The 24,322-nt window shown below is 42.6% G+C and overlaps 2 protein-coding genes across 5 annotated transcripts; both read left to right on the top strand.

Annotated features, from left to right (window-relative positions):
- The first annotated feature begins 4,934 nt into the window (after window positions 1-4,934).
- LOC106647204 (rhythmically expressed gene 2 protein) lies at window positions 4,935-7,564 on the top strand. 2 transcript variants are annotated; one of them, XM_089598486.1, is made up of 4 exons: window positions 4,935-5,111; window positions 5,941-6,268; window positions 6,577-6,813; window positions 6,900-7,564. In XM_089598486.1, exons 2-4 carry the CDS (start codon window positions 5,966-5,968, stop codon window positions 7,149-7,151), a joined length of 792 nt encoding a protein of 263 aa, XP_089454612.1. In that variant the 5' UTR covers window positions 4,935-5,111; window positions 5,941-5,965; the 3' UTR covers window positions 7,152-7,564. The 2 variants fall into 2 exon arrangements, with proteins under 2 accessions (XP_089454612.1, XP_089454610.1); XM_089598484.1 differs by having other exon boundaries at window positions 5,922-6,268.
- Window positions 7,565-7,774: 210 nt separating this feature from the next.
- On the top strand, window positions 7,775-24,131 carry LanB2 (laminin subunit gamma-1). Of its 3 annotated transcripts, XM_089598365.1 has the most exons (22): window positions 7,775-7,806; window positions 10,721-10,811; window positions 12,516-12,777; window positions 14,208-14,509; window positions 14,592-14,797; window positions 14,860-14,963; window positions 17,597-17,785; window positions 17,941-18,166; window positions 18,250-18,679; window positions 18,751-18,883; window positions 18,964-19,188; window positions 19,276-19,464; window positions 19,557-19,742; window positions 19,821-20,248; window positions 20,327-20,776; window positions 20,862-20,992; window positions 21,063-21,173; window positions 21,263-21,461; window positions 21,556-21,793; window positions 22,035-22,393; window positions 22,462-22,579; window positions 22,659-24,131. In XM_089598365.1, exons 1-22 carry the CDS (start codon window positions 7,775-7,777, stop codon window positions 22,895-22,897), a joined length of 4,848 nt encoding a protein of 1,615 aa, XP_089454491.1. In that variant the 3' UTR covers window positions 22,898-24,131. The 3 variants fall into 3 exon arrangements, with proteins under 3 accessions (XP_089454491.1, XP_014218983.2, XP_014218984.2); XM_014363497.2 differs by lacking the exon at window positions 7,775-7,806 and having other exon boundaries at window positions 10,329-10,811; XM_014363498.2 differs by lacking the exons at window positions 7,775-7,806; window positions 10,721-10,811; window positions 12,516-12,777; ... (1 more) ...; window positions 14,592-14,797; window positions 14,860-14,963 and adding an exon at window positions 16,324-16,525.
- Window positions 24,132-24,322: the final 191 nt, after the last annotated feature.

The raw sequence follows: 24,322 nt of genomic DNA, 5'->3' as shown, positions 1-24,322 counted from the left end.
TTAATATTAAGATGAAAAACAAAAAAATCTTCCAAAGTCAATCAAACAGTTGTCAATAAGCTTGTAAATTTTTTGTATAAATATACACAGTTGACCAATTAACTTGAGAATAATGTTGAATATATAATATACACGCAGCATTACATTCCTATACCCAATAGCACACCCGTGTAATTCACACTATACTCATAATAAAGCACGTCCTGTCGATCGTAAGCTTTACCGCGACGTAAGATTGTTACATTTAATTAGAGAAGCGAGTCAAATTGCGCTGTGATGATATTTTTAAAGTAACGTAATGATAAAGAATAAAATGTGAAGAAAAAAAAAACTATTTACTACGTTTGTAAAGATATACACTGCGACTTCGATCGTGCGAAATGCTTCTCCGTGCAAATTTATCGAAAAAAAGAGAAAAAAAAAAAGGTAACACTTATTGCGTACTTTACGAGGTAATAATACATAACTAATGAATGTCGTGGCTAATCGACTGTATAAAAAGGGGATTTCCTTTTGATTTCAAACAAATATTGAATTTTCCAAGATATTTGTGATAATCTTAAGTTTTATCTTTGCCAAATGCTATCAAAGCATGTTGTAGACTTGGTATGATTAGAATTTTAAAAATTTATATTTTTAAACTTTTAGTCAGTCTGTGATAGAATATTTTTAAAAAACGTTAATATTTGAAGGAAAAAAAAATTTTAATTTTATCATAGTAAATTATGCAATTATTAGATCTCTATCACGTATTTGTGAATTAATATTATTTAACCGTCTTACGTGCATGTAGGTGTCTTTGTCTTTAGAGAAAATTGAAGTCCCAAGGCAAAATTTTGCAAAATAAGAAAAAAAAATTTTTTTAAATACCCAGCCATCATAAAACGTACAAAAAGTAAAGCTGCAGCTCAACAAAGAATTCCACCAGAGATCCTATTCGTAACGTCATAGATTATTTACAGACACTTTTAAAATATATATATTAATATACACAAAAGAACGATTGTGAGACTGATCGATGTATTAAGCAGATAACAGTTTTTTTTTGTTTTACAACACAAAAACTATTAGGAAATAGGTGAGATTTTTAACATTCGTATATTATATACGTTGACACATGCATACATATTTTATATACACATGAGAGGATCCTTAAAAAAAAAAAGAAAAACAAAAAAAAAACAAAAAAAAAAGAAACAAACAAATAACGACGACTGCCATAAATAATATTATCTCGTTATCTCTTTGTTATAATTTTATGTGTATATATACGTATATGTTAAATTGTACATATGGTATACATGTATATGTCTCGCGAAGCGGATTCAAACGAAGTGATAATAATAATCATCGAGATTGTGCTTTACTCTCAACTCAAATCAAAGACCCATCACTTAGACTAAATATATATACATATACATACGAGTCGTATTCCCGGCTGACCCTGAAACTTTGCAATCAAAACTCTCGCTTCGCGCATAGCGAACTCGCAAAAATTCAAATCTGTAAGTGCACGTATTTGCTCTCCGGTGGCTCCAGTTGCTAAGACTAAAATTTAAAAAAAAAAATTTTTTTTTTTATTACAGTCATGAAAATAAGATTTGAAAATGTGCACGTGCAATGAGTATATTATATTTGTTTCTAAGGTGTCAACGTTTAAGCATAATATGTATAACTTGTAAGACATAGTCAACTTTATCAAGTAAATTTATAAACTTTATGTATATATATTTGTGATGTCAAAAGAAGAAAAAAAAAAAAAAAATAGAGAAAAAAAACTGTTTCATACTCAACCGCCAAATAAAAACAAAATAGCTATATATATTATATTGAGGAAAGATGTTTGGTAGAGAAAAAAAAATGTGTTGGAGATATTGCAAGACAGCACTGTACAGCAATTTGAATTGAAAAATCGATGTAGGTACGACTAGATAGACTAAATTCACGCCGTGTCTGAACCCTTTAGTCGAAGCGAGACGTATATATAAACCATAGAGTTTCAGGGTGGCAGAGGAAACCACGCTCGTAACCAAACAAAGAAAATAAAAACAAAGTAAAATTTACAAAGTTCATTCATACCTAAAAACAATGATTGGCGAGGCGCTCGTCATTACAACGAGAGAGAAAGAGACAGAAGCTTCTAACTAGCTTCTAACTATAGCTGCAAACTCACGGAAAAGCGTTCATTTGGAAATTCGCCGCAGCGCTTCGACAAATGAATGTTTTTCACCTTAGACTTATAACTTTTATTTTTCGAGGATATTTATTTCGACTACGCATGGATTATATATATATATATATTACTCGTGCGTATACAATTAGTTCAAATATAGGCATTAATTTTATTCAATCTCGTGAGTAAGAAGTATATATTATGTAAAACTCGTCCTAAGGATCGAATATTTTATTTTATTTTTATTTTTTTTCCGAGTGCATTTACGACGTGTAATATGAAAAACGATGCCCAATATTTATTCGTTAGTAAGCAATCCATCAGTCACACAAACAAATAATATATCATAAAAATGCGTCCTATATAAATGTATCCCTATACACCATGCGGTCATTTGATAAATTTAGTATGTATCAATGTATATGAATAACTACTGCGTGTTTTTTCTATACTTGGCAAGCGCGTTTTGTCTTCGCTGAACGAATATTAAATATGGAATCGGATGCAATTTTTCAGTGACTATGCGTGTATATTGTTACTATACGAGGGAAGGATAATAGTTTATTCGCACAAAAAAAAAGATGGTATTTGTAAAAACGGTGGAAAAAGTGAAGTTGAACTCAATAAAATCATTGAATGATATTCGCATGCAGGATGATGATGTGTGCTAGGAAAAATATAAAGTGTAAAAATGTCCTTGAGTGCAGGTGATAGTGAAAATTTGATAGAGAGGATATATTTATAGACGAGGGACGGGTGAAAAATTATGCAATATTTATAGAAAGCTTTGATGACGAGAAAGTTTGTACCTCTGCATTTTTATCTCGGGAGACGATTTGTACAATTTGTTCCTCGATTAGGAAGCGGAATGACGATACTTCTCTGTGATGAAGGGGGAAAAAAAAAAAAATAAAGAAATTGACAAAGAAGACGAGGCGTTCGTTCGTAGGACGAAAAGCGTGTGTTTCGAGGATATGTCAAGTGTATTTTTTCAAATCGTTAAACGATGAAAAACTCTGGTGTACGTATATATATATCTATACATAAATATAATAAGAATAATGTGAGCGAAAGAACGGGCAATAAAAAAAAAAAAATAAATAAATAAATAAAAAATAAAAAAGTGGATGCGAAAGTCACTTATCTGGTTATCCGAGCGGCTCAATTGTATCTGAATTGCTTAAACTACATCGTTTATTGCCACTCCATTTTTTACTATAACCGTCATTTTCTGGAAAATTGTTAACCAAACAATGTTACAATGGATAATTATGACGGACCGATTGCGTAAATGGCTCGTAACAAATGGACGCAATAGTTTTAATGTTTTTTTAATATAGCGATGGATGTATTTTTTACTGTGCAAGAAAACAATTGGAAATTTTTAGAAGTTTAAAAAAAAAAAAAAAAAAAAAAAAAAACAATATCTTGCACTGGTTATAATCGCTAAGGAGATAGAAGACTACTGATTTCCGCATCCCTTTGCATACGGTTCAATGCAACGTGGAATTGCATTGACAATCGGCAATCGGCTGATCTCATGTGCGTCTTGCATGTTGGTTACCTTTATATATGTATGTACATGAGGGCCAAAGCGACGCATTTTTGCCTATACTTTTGTTTTGATTTTCGCTATTTCTTTTTTTGTTCTCTAACAAAAATTTAAAAAAAAAAAAAAGTTAAGTAAACTCTTATTTTACGACTCATAATCAACTTACGCGAAAGCGCCATCGGCAATCTTGATGAAGTGGGCGAAGCTTTATATTATGGTGACATTATTTTAATTTTTTAAGAAAATCAACGCTTGGAATTGAAGAGATTTAAAACACAAAAGTGTTAAAAGAGGAAAAAAGTTAAATACGGAAAATTCAGAATGTGCAATAAAAAGCAGTGCAAAGTGCGATTGTCACCTGGTTTTGTTTGCTGCTCGAACTTGCAAGTAGCGTAACGGCGCCAATTTTATCGGTTTGAATTTTAGGCAAGTTTGGAACATTTAAAATATCAATCGTAATTGGTCAAACTCGCCTGACGTTAAAACCTTTTTTTTCGTATAAGAATAGCATATATAGATTAAAACTCGACTTGCATTTTCTACCTGTGTATTCAGAGGGAATCCCAATATATACATGTGCGACCGTAAACTCACGGATGTCTGTTTACTTTCTAATAATTAGGTTAAATTTTTGTGTACCATTTGATAAAATAATATACCATGTAATATTATAGATCTTTTATTTTTTACGGTCCGACTACTAAGATTTTTACTGTTAAGGCAAACGAGCCGTGGTACCTTACAAGATTAATGAATGTTATTTTTAACGATCTGATATGCAATGTTTTTGATATTGCGTTACTATCACAGCGCTTCTGTACATCGCATCACAAGTTTGAGAAAGGAAATACATTTTTTTTCTTTTTTTTAGACAGTAATTGTACATACACATTATGCGAAGTATTATGTATTATTCCATTTGTTAAGCATTGATTAAAGTATTGTGTAAAAAATAATGAAAAAAAAAAAAAAAAAACTTTTGTACATTTATCAACATTTTTCATCCTGTAATTGACTCCTAGAGATTCAAACAAAATCTTGGCTTAGTAAGACGAAGAGTAAGTATAACTGCAGAACCAACGTGAGATATACTATGGCGAGAGCTTAAATTTTATAAGTATCATTGACTTTATGACTTTCAGACTTTGCCAAAACGACGGGTGATGGCAGCACTGTACGCTCATTCGATGTTGTTACTGGTTTTGTCATTCCTCGTTTGCTGTTACTTACAGCCCCTGTGCTCTCGTACAAAAATTTTTTTTTTTATTTTACAGCTAATATAATTGCACTTGTGTGTCGTGTCGAGCAGTGCAAATTATATAACAGTCATGATCTTCGTGTATCGTTAGGGCCCGAAGAAATCGCCACTGCGTCCGAATGATCAAGGTAAACATTTTTAATTTTAGCTTATCGATTTGGAGTTTGACATACGCTCTTTCGGACGTTTTGCAGCGGAATTTCTCATCCCGATTTTTCACGAGAAGCTTTATGACTTTTGGCAATGCTCGATAAGAGTTAATAATCTGGAATCCATCTAAAATAACGCATTATTGCATGCAATCAAGAGACTTTTTTTTTTATTTGTTACTCAGTGGTGTTGCAACAATTACGATCATCAGGTGATTTTTCCAACGCGCGACGCGTTGTGCTTGTACATATGTAAAATTGCATTGGACGGCTGAAAATATTAATTTTTTTAAAATCATTGGGGAAACCTAACCACTACGGTACACCGACAATAACATTGCTGTCCCATGGTACACACAAAATCCATAAATTATGTATCAAAGAGAAAATTTATCCAATTCACTCCTCAAAGCGACACGTATTTGTTGTCTCCTTAACGAAACATATCGTTTCGGTCATTATTTATGTTGTAGCAGTATATAGTCAGGTTTTATAAATAAATGATGCGTAAACGAAAGTTTTACTTGGTAAAGTATTATTTGGTAAATAAAATAACAAGTTCAATCACACCATTTCGAATGTCTGTGTAGTGCTGTTTTGATCGATTTACTTTAGTAGTTGTCTTATTGTTACGTACTAACGAGACACTAACTTCTGCGGGAGATGTAAAATAGTTAGGCTCTCTGATCTAGGGCTAGCTTGAAAATAATTGTATACTCTTGAGTGCCTATAAGTTGTTGGTGATTGTTTTATTAAAATGGAGTTTGATAAAACTTTAACCTGCTGTAGTTTGCATGTCGATTTTCAGTTGGATCGAATAACGTGACACCTCCATGGCGATGGGTTCGTGCCATCAGGTGGTGCCGCGGCTGATAACGTTCGACGTGACGGGAACGCTTCTGATGACCAAAATAAAGCAGCACTACGTCGAGGTGGCCTTGAGTTGCGGCTACGTCGGTCAGCTGGATGGTCCAAGGCTCGAAAAAACCTTCCGAAAGAGCTTCAAGCGCCTCGAAGTCGAGCATCCGATTTACGGTAGGCATACCGGTCTCGGCTGGGAAAGGTGGTGGCGAACGCTCGTGCACGAGGTCTTCCAGGATCAGGATCGCGGCATCGACAAAAGCAAGCTTGACATGGTGAGGATCTTTTTTTTCAAACATTCAGTTTGACAAGTAGAAAATAATCATGGAAATTGAACGTTTTACTACATCAACGTCGGGAAACTCCTTGTTTCATAATTTTGAGAAAAAAAGAAATCCGAGTCAAGCGCATCTTTATTTTTTTCCTCAAACTACAAAAATCCCCACTAGTCCTTGTCCTGTTGTAAAAAAAAAAAAAAAAAAAAAATTATGTTTTATTATGAAACATACGTTTCCGGGGCGTTATGAAAAAACTAATCTCCAAAAGCCATATCACTAAAGATCATGACCCCATCGGATGACAGATCGCCTCGGGTCTGATCGACTGCTACAGTTCAAAGCACTGCTGGCACAAGTACCCGGGCACCCTGGAGCTGCTGGATAGCCTGCATGGTCGGCGTGACCTCGTCCTCGGCGTCGTCTCGAACTTTGACGAGCGGCTCGGGATTGTCCTCGACTCGACTGGGCTGCGCTCGTACTTTGCCTTCGTCCTCACCTCGTACGGTTTTGGGATCCAGAAACCGAGCCCGGCCATATTTCAGGTATACCACTCGATATCCAACATTATAGGGTTTTCATAAATATACGGAGCGTTTAAAGTGTACGGTATGCTTGTCTCGGTTCACAGGAGGCACTGCGGCTGGCGTCCCTGGGACTGAGTCGGGAGATCAGGCCCGAGGAGGCCGTGCACGTTGGCGATCGGCTGGACAACGATTTTTTGGGGGCACGTGGGGCAGGCTGGAACGCAGTTTTGATCGATCGCGACGGCAAGAACGAAGAAGACCAACGGCTCGGCTCGAGAGACGTCGTCGTCGACTTTCGGGGCCTGAAGGAGTACTTTGACCGTTTGTTCGACAAGAAGGCGGTCTGCGACCGGTGATCGGTCCAAGCACGATATTGCTCTCTGTTGGATCGAGGAGCAAACATTTTTTTTTTTTTTTTACACAATTCTGATATTGTATATGTATACGGGTGCCAGAGATGTATTTCTCCAGCAAGATAAAAAAAATGAGATTTGTCACTACGAGTGCCATGCGGGAGCAACGGTTTATTTTTCAAAGTCTCGAATTTAGGGTGTGACATAATAATGTATATGTATCGCTCCTGTTATTTATTCATGTGATATGTAAGTATGTTGTCGAAGTGATAGTCAACGTAAAGACTCGATGTATACCGAGAAGAGATTATTTTATTTTTATTTTCTTTTAACATTCGTACGTACATGTATATATATTATTACCTAACACTTGTTGTCGACAAACACGATTGCGTATTATAACGTTAAAAATGGAGTGTTTTAATTTGTCCACCCTCCCCGTATGGATGAGAGAAAATGTCCGTGGTTGTTAATAAATGGCACAAATGTTGTTTGCTTCCCAGACAGAGGACGCGTGGGTGTTTGCTGCCGATATCGCAAGCGGTGTTTCCGGGTGATAATCGGTATCGCGCCGAGAGAGAGAGAGAGACAGAGCCCACAGAGTCACATCCGACTTCTAGCTCTTGATGTCCGGCTGCTGCTGCTCGATTCTCTTTGGTCGCTCGTAAAATAATGTACACTTGTAAACTCGATTTTTTTTCGTTCCTACGATACAGGGAAAACCGAAATTTCGGGTCTAAGAAGACGCACCGTGTAGTTATCGCTCGAGTCTCCGATAGCGGCAAACGAGGGACAAAAAAAAGCCAAGATGATAAAACGAGCTCGCGGACGAATCGATGCGTACATGGCAAGCGGAGAAAAAAAGTTCCACGTCGTACAAGTAGCTCGTCGTCATCGAGTAGGTATAGAATACTTAAAAATAGAGCCATGAGACTCCTTCTAATTATAGTTTTTAAAAAGTCTTTCCATCACCATTGGCCAAATTTTTTTTTTTTTCGTTCCATAGAAATGGTCTTTTCTGAATGGGAATTTTCATATGATGTAATTTATACATCATACATTTAAATTAAAAACAAAAAAAAAAAAAAAAAAAATCAGCCAGCTCCGTTACAGACAGCCTCTCTTGAGATATCGTCGCAGTCACCACACACACGTAGGCAAATGGACTTCCTTAAGCAGCTTCCGCGCAACCAGACTTCTTCGCATCCGCGCGTAGACATATACATATCATAATATATACTCATTGTGAGCATCGTCGTCCATCTCGAGGCACATCTCAGTACATTCATAATAACGCGGAGGCGAGCTTTGCTTTTCTCCATCTTCTTCTCCCTTGCCTCCCATTTGGTACAGTATATTATACATATGTGCACTCCGTAGAGAAGAAAATCCCGAGAAAGAGGAGGAGGAGAGGCGCACCCACACTCGGCAGCCTTAAAACCACGTCCGTGTGCATATACGTGCATATACTTTCCCCGTCCCTTTCTCGAAAAGTTTTCTCTCCTCTCGGCCTGCCAGCCCACTGCGGTCGACACCCATACAATATAATATACACCGTACAGCCGCGGTAAACGTATATCATATAGGGTTTACACAGTATATGCCACCACCGTGATTTTTCTTTTTTTTTTTTTTTTCATCCTTCCCGTAACTTATCTGCGTATACTTACTTTTTTCACGACTCGTCTATCGCTTGCTGTTGTTGCTACACGTACTTGTACAAAGCGCGTTGATGTGGACGCAGGGGCCCCTTCGTGGAGGCTGTACGTGTACAGATAGGCTTCGAAACATTGGGAGAGAGTTTATCGCTGAGGTTGTGTAAGAGCGTCTTTGTGACTATGTAAGCTAGCTCATTAATACAGTTGAATGATTTTTTTTTTTTTATTTTTGCGTCCGCGAGCGCTTTCCCAGCCCCACAAAATGATGTTTGTGTGTTTTTTTTATTCTAATGTATTCGTAGCTCTTCGGTGTTTTCGGGAATAAATCAGATGATCGGTTGATGATCGGTATTCGCGTTTCGCGCTCCAGTACTGTTGGATCTTCGAATGAGATTCAAGCTACCGATTTCTCCTATACTTTTAATCGATTTCGAACTCGATCGCAAAATCTTCGCGTCAAAAGCTCCAGAGTTTCTAAAAACGTCCGAGCCGTAAACCCCGATTTCTTCGTTTCTATTCTCGTTCGCTATCCACATTTTAAACACGCGTCCCCATACGAAACTACACTCAGATTAACGTTTTCCCAAAGAAATCGTAACATTGCGAAATCGAGGGTAACCCAAAATCGTTTACCCCGTATGAAAAGAAAGATCGGTATATAGCCCAGGGTGCCGGTCTCGATTGTTTTTTTTTTTCGGGAAATCTTTTTCCCCCCTCGGAGACTCCGAAAATAGAAACACGTGCGCGAGAACGTATACATACAACAAACACCCTACAAGACCACTGTAAACGGCATCGCGTAGACTCGTTTGCTCCTATTATACCCAAAGTGCACCCGTACACGTATTAAAGTTATTGAAATGCCTCTCACTATAGTACGTACAATCGAAAAGCAAGGGTATCCGAGTATCGGTACAACGATGCGGGTACAAGGGTTTCCATGAGTTTGTTGAAGCGCTTTGACGCAGAAATCGGCACGGCGGCTATACCGATACCGTAAAACTCGAACAAGACGACCAACTAGCCCAAAACCCATGGAGAAAAAAAAAACATACGATTGAAATGCGGCATCACGTATACCGTCACCATAGGACATACACACCTACTTACGAGTGCAGAGACCATAAAAGTACTGTGGTGCTGCAAGGGGGAGACCCTCGAAATCGCGCTGCCGGCCGTCTCTTTCTCTCGCATACATGTATATGCCTCGGTGGAAGTATAAGTATGGCATTATATATATGGACTGCAACACAGAGACGTGGTTGCCTTTGTATGTACACACAGACTCCCTCTCGGCTGCAAAGCGGGGCCGAGAACACCGAGAGAGAGAGCGAGAGAGTCGAGGAGGCTGAAGGAGCAGCGGGCGAATTAGTGCCTCGCCGAGACTCCGTGAGCAGCGGACATCATCACATGGCGCGCGCGCGCTAGTGGGTGTTTAGCGTGTACTTGTATATATACGTATACACATTGGTGGGTGCGCGCTCGCGGGAGATACATCTTTCACGTTGCATGGGTATATATGTATATACGTTCTGTAGCTCGTTCGCTATTGTACTCGGAGGTGGAGGAGAGAGGAAAAGTGAGCGCTCCGTCTGCAGCTGGTAGTGGTGGTGGAGGTGGTGGTGTTTTTTTATTCTTGTTGTTTTTGTATACTTGGTGGTGCTGGTATGGTGTTGAAAATTGTGCTTGAACAAGGATAAGTAGGAAAATTATTTAAAAAAAAAGAAAATAGTAGTAATAATCATCAATCCGGTGCAGTGGAGTTGGTCGAGAGAAAGGCGCGTGTGATGGTGCAGCTGTGAGGATGAGGCACTGCAGGACGAGAGGTAGTGTTGGTAGGATGATAAGGGCACCGGGGACATGGGCCTATTTCGTTGTGGTGGTGGTGGTGGTGACGCTGACCGGGGGATCGGCCCGGGCTGAACCCGATCCTGCTTACGACTGGAGCAGGGTGTCCAAGCTGCGGGACGAGGACAAGTGCTACGACAACACCGGCAAGCCACAGGTGAGGAGGGATCGACAACTTTTTTGGTTTTTTTTTTTTTTTATGGATAATTGGGTTATTTCATGGGCAGGGTGCATTTCAAACAAAATGTGCTTTTACCGATACGCATCGGTTGTTGGTTATCATTGGGAATTATTCGTGTTGAAACTCTTTAGTGGATCGAATCTAATTCGCGAATAAAAGTCCCTTGGATAAGCTGTTGCCAGTTGAAAGTCCACGTCCGTACACCTCGACACCTATTTTTTTTCACCTCAGTTTTTCCAACGTACGCCATCCGATCCAACACCCGTATATATATGCAGCTTGGACTTTCTTCGTTTGGACGATTTAATTTGAGTATAAACGATCTTTTTTTTTTTATCAAAGCAATACGTGCGTGTGTACGAAAATTGATTTAAAAAAAAGTGAGTCCGCGTAACCGATCGACGTCCCAATGATGTGCGTATCATCGAACGGCGCATTACGAAAACGATCGATGTATCTTTAGGGTTCTTTATGCAATTCGGACGCAACGTAATCACGGAAGATACATATTTCGGTTATCGAAATAATTACAAGTGAGAAAAATAATTAATAAATAAATAAATGCATGATAACGATTTCAAGCGTTTCCCGGTTGTGTTCGACACTGGATAAAATTGGCGACCCTCATATACCGCGTGCATTTAATAGTTCCCGATCGGCAGATTAGAAGGTTTAAAAAAAAAAAAAAAAGGTCCGGACTCTCGAGTTTCAGCAGAGGTAAGCGTGAGTATGTAACCAGATGTAACATATAGTCACGGTCGCGGTCGTATTTAACCATCTTGTCGCGCGTGTAAGTGTATATCTATAAGTCTGATAAAGAGGGCTACTTTTGCCAACACGCCCATCGTAAGTATCGTTTTTCTTGCCTTTCCGCGTCCATACTTACACATGCAACGAGAGATCGCGTACAGTCGGCAAATATTCGTCGTGCCAACGTCAAGGGTTTTATTCGTTTGTGGGACCGTTACATGCAGTGTCTCTTACACGTTCTCACGGGGGAAAAAAAAAAAAATTTCTGAAATATTTATTTAACAGGGTTTTCTATGCACGTATAGAGTTCGGTTTTACTGACGATACACGTTCATTATTTTTACCGAACAAAAAAAACAAAACGGCTCATTCTCCATCAATCCCAATGAAAATCGGAGCAATCACTCCGATCGATAGTTTGCTACAAGTTGAGAAGAAGAAAAAAACCCTTAACTAAAATAATTGACAAATACCAGCTGCTACCGTAAATTTGCGTGTTACATAAGCGACGTTCATGGAAAAAGAAAAAAAAAAAAAAAATCTGTCGTATAAACTTTTTTGGCATCTACTAACCGCTTATAATGAAAAAAAAGGGAAAAAACCGTGCAAAATGTACAATCTGCTGAGTGGTGAGCACTAATCCTCGGTAAACGTGATAAACACTAGAGGCCACATCTAAACCGAAAACTGATGCTCATGGGTTATCGGCGAGGGTTCAAGCTCCGACCCCCCGAGCTAAAACCATCTCCCTCGTGTCTATATCGCGAGATAAACGTATATACGCGCTGGAATTTTCGGCACTTGTACCCGTAAAAACAACTTTGGCGTTTTTTTTTTTTTTTTTTTTTTGTGTAACATCGTTACGTGCGCGGTCCACGAGGAGGCAAAAAATCTTCCCCCTTCGTAATTATGTGCACATATTTGTTGCAGAGATGCGTGCCAGCGTTCGAGAACGCGGCGTACAACCTCATGGTCGAGGCGACCAACACTTGCGGCCAGGACGACCGGGGCACGCCGTTTTGCCGGCAAAGCGGCATCGACAAAAAGTCGTGCGACATCTGCTACGAGGGTGACCACCCGAGCTCCTTCCTCACGGACCATGACACCAACGAGAACACCACCTGGTGGCAGTCGCAGACCATGTTCGAGGGCATACAGTACCCGAACCAGGTCAACCTTACCTTGAAGTTGGGTGAGTTGGTTTCCAAGAGATGATGTCGCCGCGCTGTGTAAAAGGAAGCGTTTAGGGATGAGGCTTTACGAGGGGGGAAGCGTACCAGCAGCCGTTCATTCATTCGGGTGTATAGGCTCGATGAACTCTTGACTCGGCTCCGCGCCCAACTACCGTACATACATACATACATATGTACGGATGACGGCGAGGAGGGCGGAATGGGAGATAAGGAGCCCTCATCGTCGCCAACGCCGGTATACTGGTGGCTGCTACGCTCGGCTCATCTTTTGTCCGATGCTGTATACATGTGTATACCTCGTCTATAGTATATAGGAAATTCTCGACATGTTGTATATGATATATGTGTACGTGAACGAGCTTTTTATATACGATCGGTAAATAATCGGCATGTGATTGGCGTTTATGTGGAAACCGATCGGACACGCGGACACTGTATAAGTGTAGTACAGTGGGTTGATTCATAAATGGAAATGGAGTTAGTTGCCCGAAAGAGCGACTCTTTTAGTTTGAATTTTTTTTTCTCCCTCTTCTTATCGGTATATATATATATTTTATGAAACACTGTGCCGATGGTGATACGCGTAATCGTTTCTCGGATTCGTCTCGCGCTCCAAATAGATATATAAACACTTGCTTCACTTTTTATTCGAAAATATCGTCAATACGTGCTGCTTTTGACCTAATCTTAAATGGTTGTATAAGAGCATCATGGTTAATTTACCGGTACGTCCTGTAGTGGTATAAACACGCGTTGTTGCCTTCAGGGGGCCATTTTGTGGCGTTTTGATGCTGTTCTCGGTACGGCATCGCTATATACTTGACCGGTTTCCGCTCACTTACAGTACAATGTAATCTACATCTTCACGTTGATGTTTTTCAATGGTCGCTTTGTCGTTGCTCCCTAAAGGGCGTGCACCGAATCTACAAATAATTTTATCGTCATCTCTTTTGCAAAAGTATAAAAGACATTTTCGTCACTATACGCTGTAACTTTTGCGTTCACCAAAGACACGACGCAAAACAGAAAAAAAAGGGGTCAAACTCGCGCGAGCTGCGATTTAAAAGCGAGACAAGATTTCTTATTATGATGAAAAAAAAAAAAAAAAAAAAAAAAAAAAACCCGTAACCAGAGGGGACATCAGTTCTTGCGAGTACCCGAACCTCGTCTCCGGTGGTGCCATTTATACACATAATCGACCGTCTGCGCGCCACATGCGCTCCCCGTTCGAGGAAGAAAAAGAAGAAAAAAAGACCAACTCCCGGTATCCCAATGTAATAACAGCCCAGCAACGACTGTACGGGAGAAACTCGTAGACGCGATACTTTCCGCTGTCGCTCCCTCGCCTCGAGGGCCAACTCGCGATAACGACGTGCCGTTGAGAAGAGCCACTTCAACAAAAACGACATATTATTACTATTCATTGCAGGGAAAACGTTCGATATAACGTACGTGCGGGTGCTGTTCGAGTCGCCGAGGCCCGAGAGCTGGGGCATCTACAAGCGCAAGAGCGAAAAGTCATCGTGGGAACCGTACCAGTTCTACTCGGCCACGTGCCGCGACACCTACGGCCTGCCCGACTCTAAGGAAACCGTCCGGGGCGAAGACGCCCGGGTGCTCTGTAGCAGCGAGTACTCGGACATTGTGCCCCTGTCCAAGGGCACCGTCGCCTTCTCGACCCTCGAGGGCAGGCCCTCCGCCTACTACTTTGACACCAACCCCGAGCTCCAGGTATATATGACTCTCCTTATTATAAATCTTTCTTCGAGGAAAAAAAAAGAAAAGAAAAAAATATGCGGGTGTTTGCACAAAGGACTGGGTGCAAGCGACGGATCTGAGGATCACGCTGGATCGGCTCAATACCTTTGGGGACGAGGTCTTCGGGGACGACCAGGTCCTGCAGTCCTACTACTACGCGATTGCCGACGTGGCCGTTGGTGCGCGCTGTGCTTGCAACGGGCACGCCGGCGAGTGCGTCAACAGCACAAGCGTCGACGGCCGCACTAGGCGAGTTTGCCGGTGAGTCGAGCTTTTTTTTCTTCTTTTTTTTTTTCATTACAATTGGGGTGTTGTTTTGGAAGGTGCGAGCACTTTACGACCGGGCCCGACTGCAACGAGTGCCTGCCGTTCTACAACGACGCCCCTTGGGGCCGTGCCACGGTCGCCGACGCTCACGAGTGCAAACGTAAGTATATACACCTCACCTAAGTATATATATATGTTTTTGTACTTACGTGCTCTCGCTGATGATGGTTTCCTTTTTCCTCTTGTTCGTGACTGCACGCGGTTTGGTACTGTACAACCCACTCGGAGTCTTTCTCCGGTGATGGAGAACGAGCTCTGTTTTCTTCCTCTCCTGCTAATTGTGAGCCACTTTCGCGCTCAATGTTGCTTTTGCGGCACGTTTTTTTTTTCCTTTTTTTTTTTTTTTTTTTTTAAGCTACATTTTTAATTTTCGGTATTTTTTATAAATTTACCCAGTAGGTCTACAAACACGCGCGCGTGACGAGCAGTTAGTTTTTTTACGAATCGGCACTAAATGTTTTTGTAGCCAATAAGATATGGCAAAATATCTCTCTTTTTTTTTTAATTTTATTTCAAAGACGCACTTTTACTTTTGCCGTGGCAAATAATAAATCGTATGGCAAAGTGTTTTTCGTAACACTGACAATAGACGAGCCGTTTTATTCTTGGCAAGTTTTTCATTTGTTCCTTTGCTGCACTCATTACGCTCCAGATGTAGATATTGTACCGCCGATCGCGTCTTGGAACTTTCGACGCGTCCCTTTGATCGAAAGCTATAACAGCCGGTCGTTTGAAAAAAAAATAATAATAATAAATAAAAGAATCCAAAGAAAGAGAGACCCAATACCCGAGAGTAATCCAATAGGTACACCTATATAATTATATACCCGACGAAACGCAAAACAATTTTACTGTCCATCACTCCGTGCGATTCAGCCCGACACTCGAACCCCTCAATTTCAACGTATTACACGTAAGTACGAAAAACGAAGAAAAGAAAAAAAAGGAAAAAAAAAAAAAAAGGGATCCTTAATTCATTCGCATTCGAATAAAAGAATCGCCCTCCGCAGCTTCCCTCGTCTCTCTCTCTCTCCCTCGATCTTATCTCGCATTGTGTGTACAATTGCTCCCTGCTCTTTCGCCCTATTTCACATACTTGTGTACATAATACAGTACATTATACATAGGTATGTACACCTTTACTTTTTGTATATACGCGATTCGCTCAAAGTGTACACCTATATGTACTGCACTCGCTACTACGAGGTGGGGGACAGGTTTTTTGCGCTCAGCGTACCCCCCGGAGGTGTACAAGCTTCGCACGGGATGAATCGCCAGTCGAGGATCGCGCTCCGAAGAGCGTGCCCGCGATTTATTCCAGGGTTCCTCTCTTCTTTGGGATATCTCGTTGTCTATTTTTTTTTTTTTTTCTACGGAGGATGCAACAGCCTTCTTTTGGGGTGTTCAGTGATAATCGTCGTTTGTTTTTTTTTACGAAAAAGATACGTTTTCGCACAAGTGAGGAGGATTATTTGTGCAAGTTTTGTCCAAAGTGATGGTACACCCGTAAACCTCGCGTATATTAAAAATGTGAAAGAGGCGAGTTGGAGTTTACACGGAAGATGCGACTACCGATTCTGCTGATGCTGTTGCTCTCGAGCGGCATTCCAGTTAGTCTCTCCTATCGACGGGATAGCTTCGTCTCGAGATACAGGGCGCTCTGTGAGTCTGTTTTTTTTTTTTTTTTTTTTCCTTTGCGCGGCTTTTCTCGAGGAATAAGCACGTTTTACGCATCGAAGGTCAAAGCGTTCGGTAAATCTTTATTTTTACTCAATTGTATTAAATTGCAAATACCAATGGTTCAAGATTTCCGAGTAAAATGTATGGAAAAACAATACTTGAACATAAAAGTATCTTTTCAAAAAAAAAAAACAGTATGTTATATCAGTTTCCACCCGAAGATCACGGTGGATAAAAAAAGGAAATATTCCGTTAAAACCTTAAAGTGAAATGGTTCAAATTAAATGTAAAAAAAAGGATAGGAAAAACAAATTGTTTTTTGCAACAAAAGATGGAAAACATCTTTGTAATGATTCTTGTCGCAAAGTGGCCTTGGCCCACGTTCATATTTTTGCAAAAAGAAAATTCTCCATTATGAAAGCAGAAATTTTGGAAATTTTATCATAAGTATACAATGGGCCTAAAATACAAAATAAACCCAAACAATAAAAAAGTATCCTGTACAACTTCAATCCTGGTGTGCACGCGCATATCTCTTCAAAATCACGTCTCGATAGGCATTTATATACTCACTTAGGTACGACATTCCTGTCGTTCCTAGCCAGACTCGTCAATCCCTTTTTCAGCGACAGCAGCAGTATACCCAGCGTATACACTTACACGACGAGCGACGAGAAAAAAAAAACTTGATTCTCCCATCGCCCAAACGGCATCCAAGTCCTTGCAAAGGCTACCGATATATATATGTTATTGCCGATTCTCATTTCTGTCTCTTTTTATTATTTCCTTAACCAATTCGTTGACTAGTAAATACACATTTATTTATTGATTATTACTTTATTTTATTTTTTTTAAACTCACACACTAATCGATTCAGCGCGCCGATAAGCTATGCTCAGATTGACCGTTTATAGCACAGTTTAACGTGCACGGGAACACTCTCCATTAAAAATATGAAAAAATTTTCCACAAGTTGTTGACTAACCATAAGTACCAATTGTATAAAAATGAAAAAAAAAAATTTATATATATATATTTTTGTAAAAATAAAAGCTTGCAACTGTAACGGCTACTCGGACCGTTGCTACTTCGACAAGGAGCTGTACAAGACGACGGGGCACGGTGGCCACTGTCTCGACTGCCGTGACAATCGGGACGGTGCCAACTGCGAGCGGTGCCGCGAAAATTTCTACGCCCGACCGGAGGACGGCTACTGCATCGCCTGCAACTGCAACGAGATCGGTAAGCTATTTCAATCGAAACATGGTTGATCGAGACGGTAACGCGCCATTTGGTACCACTCGAGCGCACTGCCGATTTTATTAAAGTAGAGGCAATAAAAAAATTAGAAAAAAACCCTGTAGGCATTAATTGAAAAAAAATAAATAAATTTTCAGGTTCGCGTAGCCTGCAGTGTAACTCGGAGGGCAAGTGCCAGTGCAAGCCGGGCGTGACGGGCGACAAGTGCGACCAATGTGCCGCCAACTTTTTCGACTTTGGTAGCTTCGGGTGCACCTCGTGCGACTGCAGCGAGGCCGGCTCCCTCGGCAACGTGCCCAACTGCGACCCCGTGACCGGCATCTGCACCTGCAAGGACAACGTCGAGGGCAAGCGCTGCCGAGAGTGAGGATTTTTCATTTGGTTTCTCTCAACCAAAAGAAAGAAAAAGAAATAATCTAACTGATGTGATTCCCCGTCGAGCACAGATGTAGGCCGGGCTTCTTCAACCTGGCCGAGGACAACGAGTTCGGGTGTACCCCGTGCTTCTGCTACGGGCACTCGTCCCTCTGCTCGACCGCGACCGGCTACTCGCGCGTCAACGTCGAGAGCACCTTCGTGCGGGGCAACGAGCGTTGGTCGGCCAGCGTGGCCGGTAACACCGTCCCCGTCACTTACGACGCCCTCACCCAGAGTATCACCGCCAGCGCCTCCGACCGGGACAACGTCTACTTCGTGGCCCCCGAACGCTTCTTGGGCGACCAGCGCGCCTCTTACAACCAAGATCTCACCTTTAGCTTGAAGATCAGCGACAACGGGCCTGCCCCCACCGCACGCGACGTCATCCTCGAGTCCGGCAACGGCCAACAGATCATCCAGCCGATCTTTGGACAAAAGAACAAGCTACCCTCGGTCAACGTGAGCTAAAGTCCATTATTTAAACCATCTCTTTTTTGTTCAATATGACTACCAATTTGTACATCCAACAGGTACAAGAGTACACGTTCCGGCTGCACGAGCACCCGGACTACGGCTGGCTACCGCGGCTCTCGTCCCGAGCCTTCATCTCCCTCCTGAGTAACCTCACCGCCATCAAGATCCGTGGCACCTACACCCATCAGGGTAACAATGCATTTAATTATACTGGTATATTTATAATCTAGCAAGATTCACACTTGATGATGTGATATCGAGATATACAGGTAAGGGTTACCTGGACGACGTGAGACTCGAGACCGCCCATCGAGGCGCAGCCGGCGAGCCGGCGGACTGGGTCGAGCATTGTACCTGTCCTACCGGCTACGTCGGCCAGTTCTGCGAGTCCTGCGCCCCGGGTTACCACCACGATCCCCCGAACGGTGGCCCGTTTGCCCTGTGCGTCCCGTGCAACTGCAACGGCCACGCTGACATATGCGAGGCAGAAACGGGTAAGCTATAATTATAACCAAACAACTTAATTTACACTTTTGTACGGTAGTAACGATATGGTTTTTTGTCCCTCTCGTCGCGCCAAGGTCAATGTATCTGCCAGCACAACACAGCCGGCAGCAATTGCGAGCACTGCGCTCGTGGCTTCTATGGGCACCCGCTCAAGGGCACCCCGGAGGACTGCCAGGCTTGCCCCTGCCCTGACAACGGGCCGTGCATACTGCTCGGCAATAACCCCGATCCCATATGCTCCGAGTGCCCCGTTGGCAGAACAGGTACTGTATTGATAACATACACCGAAAAGTAAACAATTTATGGGGTAAAACTCACTTTTTTACGTGAAAATTAAAATATCATCCGTACCCAGGTCCGCGTTGCGAGATTTGCTCGGACGGTTACTTTGGAAATCCGGAGAAGGGAGTCGCTTGCAGGCCCTGCGAGTGCAACAACAACATAGACCTGAACGCGGTGCGCAACTGCAACCAAGAGACCGGCGAGTGCCTCAAGTGCGTCAACAACACAGCCGGTTACCACTGCGAAGAGTGTCTGCCAGGTGAGTAGCTAACAAAACTGTTTGCGACATCGTGTATACGTGTGGGGAGCAACAACAAAAAAATGGTGATGAATGCAGGTTACTACGGCGACGCCTTGTCCGACCAGAAGGAGGACGGGTGCAAGCTCTGCCAGTGCTACCCACCGGGTACTCTCGAGGCGGGCGAGAACAGGCAGGCCGGAGTCGCCCCGTGCGATCAACTGACCGGCCACTGTTACTGCAAGCCCCACGTGATCGGGCGCAACTGCGACAAGTGCGAGGACGGCTACTACAACATCCGAAGCGGCGAGGGTTGCGCCGCGTGCAGCTGCGACCTCGAGGGCTCGTACAACAGGACCTGCGATCCTCACAGTGGCCAGTGCAACTGCCGACCCGGGGTCACCGGGCAACGCTGCGACGCCTGCCTACCCTACCAGTACGGCTTCGGCAGGGACGGCTGCAAGCCCTGCGAGTGCGACTCCATCGGCTCCCAGGACCTACAGTGCGACGCCAGTGGACAATGCTCCGTGAGTTTGTTGGTCTCATTGGTTTCTTTGGCGCGGGGCAAGTGCATGTGTTAAAATAATGCCGTTGTCCTCCCGCAGTGTCTGCCAAACGTGGAGGGCCGGACGTGCGACCGTTGCAAGGAGAACAAGCACAACCGGCAGTACGGCTGCCTGGACTGCCCGGCCTGCTACAACCTGGTCCAGGACGCGGTGAACGAGCACCGGGGCCGGCTGGCCGAGCTCGAGGACACGCTGCGCAAGATCAAGAGCAACCCGACCGTCATTAACGAGGAGGGCTTCAAGCAAAAGCTCCGCGAGGTCCAGGAACGCGTCAACGAGCTCCTCGAGCTCGCCAAGTCGGCGACAGGCAGCGACAAAAAGTCCCTGGTGGAGCAGTTGGATGAGCTGCGCGACCAGCTCACCGAGATCAACGAGACGGTCCAGAACGTCGATCAAACGGCCATAGACGCCGGCAAGACCACCTCCCAGGGACGCATGAGCATCGACGAGGCCGAGATCGTTCTCGACAAGATTCGTGAACAGCTCACGGTGCGTGGAATTTCGATCGGTAACCTTGGTACAGTTGGGAAAGACGAGGATTTGGTTGATTGGTTTTTCTTTTTTTTTTTTTAAGGAAGCCGAAGATTTCCTGGCCACGGATGGGCAGAGCGCTCTGGCCGAGGCGAGGAAGCGCGCCGAGCACGTGGGTCAGCAGAACCAGCAGATGACCGCCATCGCCCAGGAGGCCAGGGCCGTGGCCGACTTGTGAGTACAAAGGCCACTTTGTAGATCAATGTTTTTCCCTAACGCGTGTACACATTTTTTTGAATTTTAGAAACATCAAGGAGGCCAAGAGGCTTCAAGTTGTCGCCGAACAGGCGAAGAACACGTCGCTCGAGGCGTACAATCTCGCGAAGAAGGCCATCGCCAAGTACTCGAACATCAGGTGGGTGGATGATGTATTTGTGCACATGTGTGTACCGATTCGGTTGCAAGAGCGTGACCTTACTAACGTGACTTTTGAAACGCGTATAGCGATGAAATTCGATTCCTGGAGAGTAAGCTGATGGCGCTGGAGGACCGTTACGGGGACGTGAAGAAGCTTACCGCTACGGCTGTGACAAAGGCAGATGCCGTGTCCAAAGAGGCTCTGAACGTGCTGATACTGGGCATCTCCCTGCCCACTGTCAACGTGATGGAGATGCAAAACCGCGTCGACGAAGTCAACAAGGAGGTGTGTATTTTTTCTTTTTTTTTTTTTTTTTTGCGTATACTTTTCTTTTGCAGTATAGGTTTTTTTTTTTTTTTTTCGTTTATTCGCAATCCAGGCCACGAAGATAAAGGAGCAGGCGAAAATATTGCTGGAGGAGAACGAGGAACTGGTGCACGACGTCGAGGACAAGGTCAGGAGGAGCGAGGAGCTGCTCGATAAGGCCGAGGAGCAGCAGATCGTGACCGCCGAGCACCTCGCCGAGGTCGACGAAGCCAACAGCATAGCCAAAAATGCCGTCAATCGTGGCAATCAGACGCTCAAGGAGGCCCAGGACACGTTGAAGAAGCTTAGTGGTGAGCATGCGTTTCAGGGGTGATCATAAAATAACTGTTGAAGTTTGTTTTTGAAAACATTGTTTTTGGTACAAAAGGGGAAATGCTTTTATTCAAAATCAATTCTGCATGACTCAAAAATTTTTTGTTTTTTTGTTTTTCATAAGCACTTTTTCGTGTAAAACTTCCAATAATTAATATTATCGACGAGTTATTTTTGATCCATCATCCGAATAAACCGTAAAATAAACGCGCTCCGCAGTGTTCGACGCGGAGGTGCAAGACGCTCGGGCCAAAGCCCAAAAGGCGCTCGAGGACATAGCCAAGATCCGTACCCTGATCCAGGACGCGGCGCGCAAAGCCCAGGGTGTCCACCAGGTGCTCGAAGCCTCGGAGCAAAACGCAAACAGGGCTCGCGAGGTGGCCCAGAGCGCCGAGTCGAACGCCAACAACGCCAGCGCCATGGCCAACGAGATACGCCAGGAGGCCAACAAGACCAAGGCCGAGGTCATCAAACTGGGCAACGAGGCCGACAAGCTCCATCTGCGCGCCAACGCGACGGACTCGATGATCCGACAGTACGAGAGCCGCATACAAAAGGACGCGGAGATCACCGGACAGGTGAGACGTTTTACAAGTTTGCCACGGGCGAATAATAATTTAACAAATGAATGATGTTTGGTTCGAAGGTCAAGCGGAAGGTCGGCCAGGCCAAGTCTAACGTGACGGCAGCCTCGCAGCAGGTGGCCAAGGCGCTGGAGGAGATAGCCGAGATCACCCGAGAACTCGACGCTCTTCCGGATATCGGTGAGTTCTGGTTAAGGAAGAAAAAAAAGTAAAATCTAATGGGGAGAAAAATTTAAATATGTAATTTTCATTTGCACAGACAACGCGGACTTGGATCGCTTGGAGGACAGACTGCGCAAGGCAGAGGCCGAGATCCGGGCGGCCGACCTCGACCAGCGCATCCGCGCGCTTACCGAAGCCAAGAACCTTCAGACCCAGTGGGTGAAGAATTACGAGGATGAGGTGAGCCGGCTGCGCAACGAGGTCGAGAACATCAGCGACATGCGGAAAGTGTTGCCCGTCACCTGCTACAAGAGGGTCCGTCTCGAGCCCCAGTAGAGCGCACCCAAGACGCCCGCAGGAGTACCCCTATGATCGTCTTCTACTTCCACTTTATCGTCTCTCGTTCAGCAACGTGCAGGTTCTTCTTTCTTTTTTTTTTTTTTTCTTTTTTTTTTTTTCTTTCGTGCTTGACGAGGAGGACGCGTTCACGAGTGTGCCATTCGATATGTTCTTCCTCCATCATCTTTACGATGTATGAAAAAACTCTGTCCCTGTCTTTTGGTATTTCATCGGGATTCATAGTGCATGTTACTTTTCTTTTATTATTTTTTCGTCTGTTTTTCACATTATCTGTAGTTTGAGTTGTTTGAAATGATTAGAGTATTCGGAATATAAATTGATACCGATCAATGTCATCTCTAAAATCACGTTGGGTGAAGTGGAATAATTCGCGAATTGCATGTATTATTCAGAGGCAATGAAATTATCTTGAGAAAAATAAACATCCCATAGTTGAGACATTGGGATGGAAATTTTTTGAAAGGTGCTTTGAAAACAAACAACTCATTGTAAATGGTACTTACTATGCGCACCTATGTATAGTTTTATCGATCGCTGCGGGTAAGTCGTGAAATTTTCAGCCAACGTGCACGTAAAAATTACCGTAGTTTCTGTTTGGCATTGGAATGGAAGGAAAAAAAAAAAAAAAAATTAGAAAAATGATCAAACGATCGAGAGCGTGGTGCGCAACACTTAATCGTGTACATTATAAATAAATCTACTATTAGATTGTTTTATTTAATTAAATATAAAATTTTTTTTAAATCTTTCTATGTACTTTCACAGTTCAGCTTGCGTCGCGTGCGCCTATAACCGCGCGACCGATTATTGCAATATTTTAAGTATCATACCAAAGATCTTCTTTTTTTTCTCTCTCTCTCTCTTTCTCTTTATTTACGATAATTGAAGAAAAAATAGTTCAGATTACTATTGTATTCGAGTCAAGTATACGCTGCATTTTTACTGGACCAATAAGTTTATGTGTTATTCACTTTTGGAATTTGAATACGTTAGTCCCCGTATTTACGTATGAAAATTTTTTTTTTAATACAAGTATAATTTTGAATTTCATAGATTTTAAGGCTTCACTTACTTAGATTTGTGTTTTTCTATGCATCTCAAAGCGTGACACTTTTCATTTGTATCTTTATGAATTAATATATTAAATGAGTTATTTTAGTAAGCCTAGTACAAAGTGTAGAACAAGAATTTAATTGGAAAAATAAAGAAACTTTACTAGGAAAACTAAAAGAGTTTTTTCTGTACGTCTTTCCTGAAAAATTTTGTTAAACAACGCAAATAAATTAGAAATTAAATTTAAAAAAACAACGATAAAAGATTTAAAAAAAAAAAAAAATATTAAAGACAAGATCACAACAATGTTTTTGTAATGTACAACCTTTTTTATTGAAAATACTCAAC

The sequence above is a fragment of the Copidosoma floridanum genome, unplaced genomic scaffold (assembly GCF_036245765.1).
Source record: "Copidosoma floridanum isolate Cflo_tuat_1 unplaced genomic scaffold, Cflo_Japanese_pri ptg000006l, whole genome shotgun sequence".
Classification (NCBI taxonomy): domain Eukaryota; kingdom Metazoa; phylum Arthropoda; class Insecta; order Hymenoptera; family Encyrtidae; genus Copidosoma; species Copidosoma floridanum.
The sequence above is the reverse complement of the archived record's forward strand: the minus strand, read 5'-3'. Positions and strand labels throughout refer to the sequence as shown.